The sequence below is a fragment of the Hoplias malabaricus genome, chromosome 3 (assembly GCF_029633855.1).
Source record: "Hoplias malabaricus isolate fHopMal1 chromosome 3, fHopMal1.hap1, whole genome shotgun sequence".
NCBI lineage: Eukaryota > Metazoa > Chordata > Actinopteri > Characiformes > Erythrinidae > Hoplias > Hoplias malabaricus.
In genome coordinates, this window is record NC_089802.1 from 18,451,055 (window position 1) to 18,460,636 (window position 9,582).

Genomic DNA, 9,582 nt, shown 5'->3' on the forward strand with positions numbered 1-9,582 from the left:
GCAGACGGCTCTGACCTGTCTCTCTCTCTCTCTCTCTCACTCTCCTGTCCCCTCCCTCATGTTCTCTTTCTCTGTACTATGTACATTCAAAATCTGATAAATTTAGCTAGCCCTGTGGTGCTGAGTTCAAAGTCCAGCTTGGATTACAGTCCTCACTGTGCCAACTGTCCAAGTCACAGGACAAAGTTAAGAAGGAATGGACTTCTTCAGTACATTTGATTAGAGGTCAAATCAGCTCTATTTAGCACTTCCCAAAATAATATATGTGTATAATTTATCTATCCTGAATGCTATGAGGAAACTGAGAGATAGATTTAAATCATGGAGCTATATATAAAAACAAATCCAAGAAACCCATCCTTACTCAAACTCAGAGGAAATATACTAACCAAAGTTTCAAGTTAGGTAATAACAATCCAAAGGCAAAATTACACAGTGCATGTTCCATATAGGATTAACATTTTCTTCACCACTCTGTATCTGGAGTCTGAGAGGTAAATAAAGCTCTCTTGGCATATTAGATCAGTTCTTATGTAACGATATAAGTCTGGCAAGATCAGTCGGTAGGGTCAATATAGCTGCTACAGGGTGAAATTGGTTTATTTGCTTTTGCAACCTCATATCCCTTTAAATGTGAAAGAGGCGTGGGCTGGTTAAAGAAAGCGTGGTGTCCCAGTCACAACAAGGCGGCATCACGGTGACGTCAGACACTTCAGCAACCAATAAGAGAAGCCGAATCACCCCCTCCCCCAGCAAAACAACCAAGGGCGGAATAAGATTAAAACGCTGCTGCAAAGTTATTATACATCACTTTCTTATTAAATAATTAATTTATTTATTCATTTATTGCTCACTAGACTGTTGTATTAATTTCAGTTTAACGTTTCAGAGCTGCACTGACATAAAACTTTTACCACAATAATTAAACTTAATCTCACAAACATTAGAGTGACAAAATTTGGGGGCAACATGTCCACAGTGAAGGTCATATCTACATTATAAAAAGGTGCAGACGTTACAATATTTATGTTTTCCCTGGGTAAACACACAAACGGTTTAACACGTAACTCGGAGCAACCCCTTCTAATGTACTTGATGCTGATTGGTCAGAGCTCTTAGGGCAGAATCTACCATTGATTGACAGTTGGCAGAGTCAATGGTAGGAGATACTACGCTGACTCGGGTAGTGACGCATACTGCAAAGAGCCAATGAACGCCGGCGGTGGGGTGTTGACCTCCGAGAGTGCATCACGGCGGAGGGGTAGGGGCTGGTGTATAAAGCGGATTGAGCTCTGGTTTAAAGGGCAGAGTGTTAAGCACACTCCCGGGCAGTGGGGGGGAGTTAGATTGCCTGTCTGAGCAGCAGAACAGCCCACCTTACAACAATAAAAATACAATACTGACACGGTCCTAGCTGGAATAAAAATCTCAATCCTGAAGTGCTTAGGCTTCCAGTCACTGTGGTGGACGTCGTACTGGGATCTATCCGGTTACTCAGCGGATACAGCGCCTAAATGTAAGTAAAACCTTAACGTTAAATAGTATGGTCTCTCAGTTACAGTTATTAATAAATGTAATGTGTGGCTTATTTCAGCAAAATCTCACGTCGTATTCTGTCTTTTCCTTTTTCGGTTCAACATTAGTGCCATTAGGATTACGACTTAAGGGTTTGCTTAATAATGAGCAATGGCTTAACGATCTCTGTTATAGATCCATAATATTGGGCTTGAAGAATAGCGTTTCCCAACATTTTATGTGTATTCACTGCTCTCAACAAAAATGATCCACATTAAGAGCCATTGAATTCCTTACGGTGACGAAACGAGTGTGTTAATACAGGAAAATATAACAAAAAACCTCTTAAATGTGGAGGACAGTGTGCTTCCAGGACTAGGCTTGCAAAACACCAGTTAGGTTTTGTTAGCAAACCATGAAATGCGTCTAGCAGATCGCAGCAAGTCGCAGATCACCTGTTAAACCATTAGGGTCCCTTAGGTTGTGATATCAAGCCTACAACATCACCTCGCAGAAGCCTGTAATTGGTCCTAAGACGTTTAGTACTTTTTCAGTAAAGTGATCATAATTCCCCAAAAAAGCGTGAAGTACACTAAGTCCTTTCTCAGCGGAGAGGTCAGACGTGGCTAATTAACGTTAGCTTTTCTAGCTAACGATGGAGGGGAACTAGCTTCGTCTATCACCGTTGATTTTACAGAATAAATCATAAAAGTAACGTTATAGTTGTTCCTGACGGAATAGCCCAAGCTGTGAGAGATTATCTCGGGTTTGTGTAATCCGTGAAGGCGTCACTGAGCTGTCCTGAAGTCTGAGCCTGTGCTTAGTTAAACCCAAACCTGCTGGCATTCCCCTCCTTGCCGTCACCGTCCAGCGAAATAAAAGGTTATTGACATTCATGGTATAATACACCCTCGGTCTGACTGAGGGTTGCAGGGTTATGCTTGTTATTCTCGTATGTAGATAATGTAGAGGGAAGAAAAACGGAGCACCCGTTAGTCAAACACCGAATGCTTTTCCATACCTTTGTCCTCCTATGTTTTTGACATGTTTAGCTACCACATTTAGACGTCGACGTGATGTAAAATTAAGCTCCAAAGAGGTTGTGAAAGTAGCCTGTTCTGTTTTGGCTGTAAATATTCTGTTCAACTGAATATAAAGGTTTTTGTTACGATAGTTAGAAATGTGTTGTTTGTGTTTTGGGCGACACTAGCACAAAATGCATTTTTATTCTAAGATAAACCTATGGTTTCTGGACTAATGTGGTCAGCGCTATGTTAGCTACACCCCGCGTACATCGCCATGTTATTGGTTGCTTTCAAGAGGAAACCTGAGCGCTAAATCTATTGCGCAATCCCGTTTCCAAGTGTCGCATTGTTTGAAAAAGGCCCATATTTATGAGAAGCTGATTTCGTTTGTCGGTTTTAAGATTATGCCTCGGATTCAATGCGGATTATGTAACATTTCTGGTGAGACGTCGAGCTGCATGAGCCATCTGAAGTGACTGGATAAATGCTCTAGAAAAAAATCTCAGCAATGCTAGTGAAATTAGTGTATATAGCAGAGCCCTTAAAATATAAACTTGCATCTAGGATACATTATAAACATGATAAATAACATTTTGTGGTTTTGTGTGTTGCCTAACTGAGCAGAAACATGAACATTTTGCCTCTTTTCCTCCTAAGGATAAAGAAGATTTCCTGTGGAACAAGAAACCTTACCCCAGTAACCAGCATCTCAATTTGGCCGAAGCAAACACTACTGCCTAGGAGGTTTTTGTAGCAACACCGGATAAAGCAACTCTCGGCAGCACAAACATACTTGCGACTGTGAAGCAGCTATGCAGCTTGAAATCCAAGTAGCACTCAACTTCATCATATCTTACCTGTACAACAAACTCCCTCGGCGCCGGGTGAATATCTTTGGAGAGGAGCTGGAAAGGCAGCTGAAGAAGAAATATGAAGGCCACTGGTACCCTGACAAGCCATACAAAGGGTCTGGTTTCAGGTGCATCCATGTGGGTGAGAAGGTGGATCCAGTAGTGGAGGAAGCGGCCAAAGAGAGTGGCCTGGACATAGAGGATGTCCGGAATAATTTGCCTCAGGATCTCAGCGTGTGGATCGATCCCTTCGAGGTTTCCTACCAAATCGGGGAGAAGGGACCCGTCAAGGTGCTTTACGTGGATGATAACGGTGAGAACGGGTCTGAGTTGGACAAAGAGATCAGAAACAGTTTTAACCCTGACGCTCAGGTCTTCATGCCAATCAGTGACCCAGTGGGAGTCTCCTCCGAGTCCAACTCACCGTCACCTCCCTTTGGCCAGTCTGCATCTGTCAGCCCCACTTTCATGCCACGCTCCACTCAGCCTTTAACTTTCACTACCGCCACTTTTGCTGCCACAAAGTTTGGCTCCACCAAGATGAAGAACAGCGGTCGCAGCAGCAGCAAGGTGGCTCGCACATCCCCCACCAACCTTGGCCTGAATGTGAACAACCTACTGAAGCAGAAAGCCATCTCCACTTCCATGCATTCGCTCTATGGCCTTGGCCTTGGAGGGCAGCAAGCGCAGCAGCAGAAGCCCTCGGCACTCTCCCCTAATGCCAAGGAGTTTGTGTTCCCCAATCTCCAGGCCCAGGGCAGCTCCACGATGATCAACAGTGAGAATCCCCTTAGCCTGAGCCCCCTGCAGTATAACAATGCCTTTGACGTATTTGCAGCCTACGGCAGCCTGAACGACAAGTCTCTCATGGATGGTCTAAACTTCAGTCTGAGCAACATGCAGTATTCTAACCAGCAATTCCAGCCAGTCATGGCTAACTAATGAATACAGAGATATTTATGAATGATTGTTGGCAAAATTAGAAAAGGAAATAATACAAATACAAAATAACGCACATTATTAAACGACATAAAAAAAAAAAAGGAACTATGAATATGGAAACTGAAAAAAAAAAATCCCCATTAGTCACTGAAAAGCGCATGTGCCCAAGGGTGTTGTCTTTCTGTGCCCCCTTGAGTTTGTTTCTACCAAGAGCTTGTTGTACAAATGTGTCCAAGCTTGGTTATGTTCAGTCACACATCATTTTCTTTTTTTTCCCTATTTTTGCCAACAAAGCACAAAATAATTTTTTACTATGTTTTAAAGAAAATATTCTAAAATGTTAAAAAATATAAGCTTCAAGTTCTGGCCTCTTACAGTATTTTAAAGTTGGTTAAGACTTGGCTGATTTTTAAGAAATTGGCACTAACAAATATATATCTGGGGTTACTTGGTCTTTTTTTCTAATTGTATAATTTAATTGAGTACAAAGTTTGTAAAGTATCAGAGTATATATATTGTTTCTACGACATGGTATTGCATTTATATCTTTTTACTACTCCAGTGATCTGTGATGGCTGCAGCAGCGTTATGTTATTATATATTTTGTTTTTTAATAAAATTGTTGAGGAAATCCATCTTCAAAATAGATCAAATATTCTCAAGATTGTGTACAGGATATTCTTTAGTGTCGGAAACTCTGTAGGAATATTTGCGTTTTTTGAAACACAAAAGTTGTATTTTCTGTTAAGAGTTAAAAAGATTTTTGCTATATTATGGACAATGTAATCGTATATATATTAATTTTGTACCTACATTGTGCAATACTTGATAAAATACGGTATAACAAAGTATTTTGAGTCAGTGTCTTACATGTCAAGAGGGACTGATAGTTTATATTAAGTTTGTATTAAACTGCTTAAAATATATGCTTGTCTTTATTTTTTTTTTTTTTTTCATATTTGCACCCTGGCCTTTTTCAATAAAAGCAACATTAGTCAAAAATTAACTTTGTGTTTGTCAGTAATCAGTTGCTTTATTTTTATTTTTTTTCTGATATAATGTAGCATAGGAATTCTGGTGAAATGGCAGGGTGAGTAGCTTTTTGGAATTTTTAACTCTGCAGTAGAATGGGCTGACCAGTCCTAAGAATAGCACTGATTACTCAAGACATTTGTGCCCTTGATTATATGAAGGATTTATTTAACATAGGTTTGAAATATATTGAGTGGATGTTGTTGTCATTATTAGAAAGGCATTTGTTTGTTAAAACATGTAGCCCACACTCCTATTTAAGGGCATTAAAATGAATGACTGTATCTTTATGCTACATATAGGTTAGCTTACTGACATACCACATTCATTTACTGATACAGAAAGGGAGTAGGCCCAGACCTGCCTAAAAGGCAAATTAAACCATGAGATGAGTAAGATATGAGTGGGAGGTCAAAGTATTTCAAATTTCTGGGTTACATCAGTGGAGGATATTTATCACCCAGGGGTTATGAAATTCCAAGCAGGCCAGTGCAAACTAATATTGTTCAGCAGCATGTAGGTCAGATGATTTTCGAGGGAAAATGGCTACAAAGCTAAACTGGCTCACTCCCCCATTTTTATCTGGATCTTTCTAAGTGTTGTAAATGAAAACACATCGAGAGACTTTCACTTATCTGTGAGTTGTTTCAAGTTGTAATTAAAAAAAGTGAAGGTTATGAGTTGGACTTCTCATTAAGCCAGACAACTCAGCTCACAATTATCCAGTAAAGCTGTCTTTTGGCTCATTTCCTACTGGACAGCCTCAGCCGTAGGCTTAAGTAACCTGAACTGTGAAAATCTCACTGAAATCTTATGAACAGCTTGTGATTTCAGTTTTATTTTGTATTGCAAAGTAGACTCTGGTGTAAAACAATATTGTATGTGCATCTTAATACATATCAACAGGTAACATTTGAACTGAGTAATCATGTACATGATCTTACATGTCAATGTGTGCCTCCAAACCTGTACATGTTCAGATTTAGAGTATTGTGTCCAGCCTTCCTGTGAAGGCCTCTTACTCTAGTGGCTATATCAGGCGTGTGTCCCAATTAGTCTTGTATTGTGCACTTTGTTTTTGCAGCTGAGTGTAAAGCCTCTCGTGAGATGTGAGATTAGACTGTTCATGGCATTCACAAAGCCTACTTGCTGATTATTAATGCAGCACTTCAAAAGTGAGCTGATATTTAACGTGAACTTGGGTATGACCAAATAGATTGTTTACCTAAGGTACTGTACACCATTGTTTTCAGTGAAAGATTTCTTACCTGTACAGAACATTGTCAAACTGAGACAGCTGGCTTCATACCTGGTGGTTGATTGAAACCACCTTTACTATGTTTTCTTCCTATGTATTTGATGTTGTGTCTATTGATTTCAGTCAGAGTTGCCTTCAGGGTGCAATGTATTCCTGGTACTACAGTAGGCCCAGTATATAGAAGCTATATTGCTATGAGTATCCAATATATTTTAGGACAGTGAGAGAAACTCCAAGCTTCACTATATTGAATCAATTTCCTGGGCATTAGGATTTCATCTACTTTCTATTTGTGCAATAGAATCTCCTGATGGAAAACATATAAGAGTCTGAGGGTCCGAGAAGTGAAGAGTAAATGTAGCTCATGTTGACTTCAAAATTTATTAGAGTGCTATTTCATACACTACATGTCCAAACACTTGTAGACACCATTTATTGATGATCTTGATCGCCATTGATGATAATTGGGAACTGCTGTTTTCTTTTTTTTACCTATTTACTGACACCAGAGCTTTGTAAAAATCTAGCAAAGGGTGGGGAGTTCTGTAAACAAATAAATAAAAATGTATTAAAACAGTGAACATGCCTTTAACTAGAGGGGTATAAACTAAACTAGCAATGGATGGAGGAGCACTGGCCGATATTTTTGAATGAGTTAGAATTAGGCTGTGGAGCCGTGATGTAGCTTGTTTTGTCGTGATGGCATACTATCTGTTTCCTTTGAGATTACTTTGGTTCCTGAACTTACTAAATATCTCATGACTGAATTCCATCAAATCCTCACATTTATAACATATTCCCACAAGAGTAGAGAATGTTCTAGTAGAAAGAACAGACTATCAATTAATATGAATGTAAAGATGGATGAGCACATATCCACAAATATTTGGCCATAAAGTGTATGTTACTCGTTGCTAATCAACACAGATTGTGCCAGGTACAGCACAATGAAACTGACATTCCAGGGTAAGTCTCACCATTAAACATGTGGCCCTTTAGGAACTAGGCGTGGTCAAACAGTTGTGTGAAAAGTTCAGTGCACTAACAAACATGCTTGGTATCTGTATAGAGGTTGAAAATCTGGTCAATCAAGCACATGAATTGCCATTCACACTTTTTTAAACCCATGTGGGTTTGCCAGATAGGGAACCTTTTGTAACTATGTCTGGTGCTGTCACATGACACCTGAGTCACAGTTTTTTTTTATTGAGCACCTACAATAGTGGTTATGACATTGTTCTATCAATAATAGTTGCTTATGTTTGTGAAATCAATATTGTGCATAATTATATGGACATTACTACAAATCCTAAATAAAAACTCATGAGATTTGTGCATGTGGAGAAATTAAAGCACACTCAATGTAATGCCAGGTTTTGGAAAATAAACACTTCACTGGATTAAAAAGACCTACCTTGAGTCTACATTCAACATTCTCTCAGCTCCACTGACCATACCAGCACTTTGTTGTTCTACATTTACAGACTGTCCACGTATTTCTCATTCATTCATTATCTGTAATCGCTTATCCAGTTCAGGTTTGCGTTGGGTCCAGAGGGTGCAAGGCAGGTATACACCCTGGTGGGGGCACCAGTCCTTCACAGGGCAACACACACACAGGGGCACTTTTGAGTCGCCAATCCACCTACCATGGACTGTGGGAGGAAACCGGAGCACGCGGAGGAAACCCACGTGGACACAGAGAGAACACACCAAACTCCTCACAGACAGTCACCTGGAGCGGGAATCAAACCCACAACCTCCAGGCCCTTGGAGCTGTGTGATTGCGACACTACCTGCTGCGCCAGGTCAGGACCACCACAAATCAAGTATAACTAGGTGTTGGATTATTTTCAGCACCGCAGTGACTCTGATTTTGCTCCGACATGAGTGGAGTTTTTTTTTTTTTTTTGGGAAGTATTGATTTCACATACCCAAATTCTATCTCTCTCTTTCTCTCTCTCTCTCTCTCTCTCGCACTTTTTACTATTAATATAGGGAATACAACTGGACTTTTAAACCACTGCTGTACCTTTGAAGGTACATTTACACTGTTTTACAACAATAATGTATCTGTACAGTACATTTTTTGTGAGTGTAGTAATATTACTCATGCAGGCAAGTGAGGTGTCTGTTGTCATGCTGAAGCTCTCTTATTGGTCTAACAAATTGTGCTTACCAGTGCTTGCAATTGAACCCTATTCTACATTCCTGTCACCCACTTTGTTAACTAACCATTAATATACACAATTCTCAGTGACTGAGCTTAGGGGTTTTTGGGACAAAAAATACAACACTCCTTTGCACAATGAATAACTCATCACCGAGTGAGGCCTGAGTCCAAGTAGATGCAGTATTGATGGATTTTGTTCGCTGTTGTCGTGCCTCGCTCCTCAGAGTGTATCAGTGGCAGCAGCAGAAACCATTCCTCTCCCTGTGGTCCCTGAAGTATTTGATGTTCCCGGCCCTGTGTAATTTAATCTCACACGGTTCCCTGCAGCTCTCACCCATAAACCTCTGCTCTTATAATAGGAGGCTGCAACACAATTTCTTCTCTAATCTAGCCGCCCCTGCCCAGGAGAGATAAGACTGGAGTTTGTTTTGGTCATGGATTGCCCACAGGAACTTAATTGTTATGCCTATATAATATACGGTAGTCCTTGACTATATGGACATGGTACAGCCTTGAGTCCCCACTTTGTTCCCTTGCTTATGTACTTGACAGACATTAGATTTCATTAGGATAAAACCTAACCTTTTAATCAGAATGCCCTTTCGTTTTGTTTTCCCAGCTGACATGGCCGGTCATTGAGATGCAAGGAGTGTAAGCACTCTCCTATGAGAGACTAAGCCTTTCTTTTGGTCTCCATCAATTGGTTTAAGCTTCAAGGTCTTGCAAAAAAAAAAAAAAAAAAAAAGAAAGAAGAAAAGGGTGCTGTTGTCACTAGTGCCAGCACAT

The 9,582-nt window shown here is 40.2% G+C and overlaps 1 protein-coding gene across 1 annotated transcript; it reads left to right on the forward strand.

Moving 5' to 3' along the window:
* Positions 1 to 1,286: 1,286 nt before the first annotated feature.
* On the forward strand, positions 1,287 to 5,326 carry tob1b (transducer of ERBB2, 1b). The gene is made up of 2 exons (XM_066665979.1): positions 1,287 to 1,516; positions 3,198 to 5,326. Exon 2 carries the CDS (start codon positions 3,353 to 3,355, stop codon positions 4,331 to 4,333), a length of 981 nt encoding a protein of 326 aa, XP_066522076.1. The 5' UTR covers positions 1,287 to 1,516; positions 3,198 to 3,352; the 3' UTR covers positions 4,334 to 5,326.
* Positions 5,327 to 9,582: the final 4,256 nt, after the last annotated feature.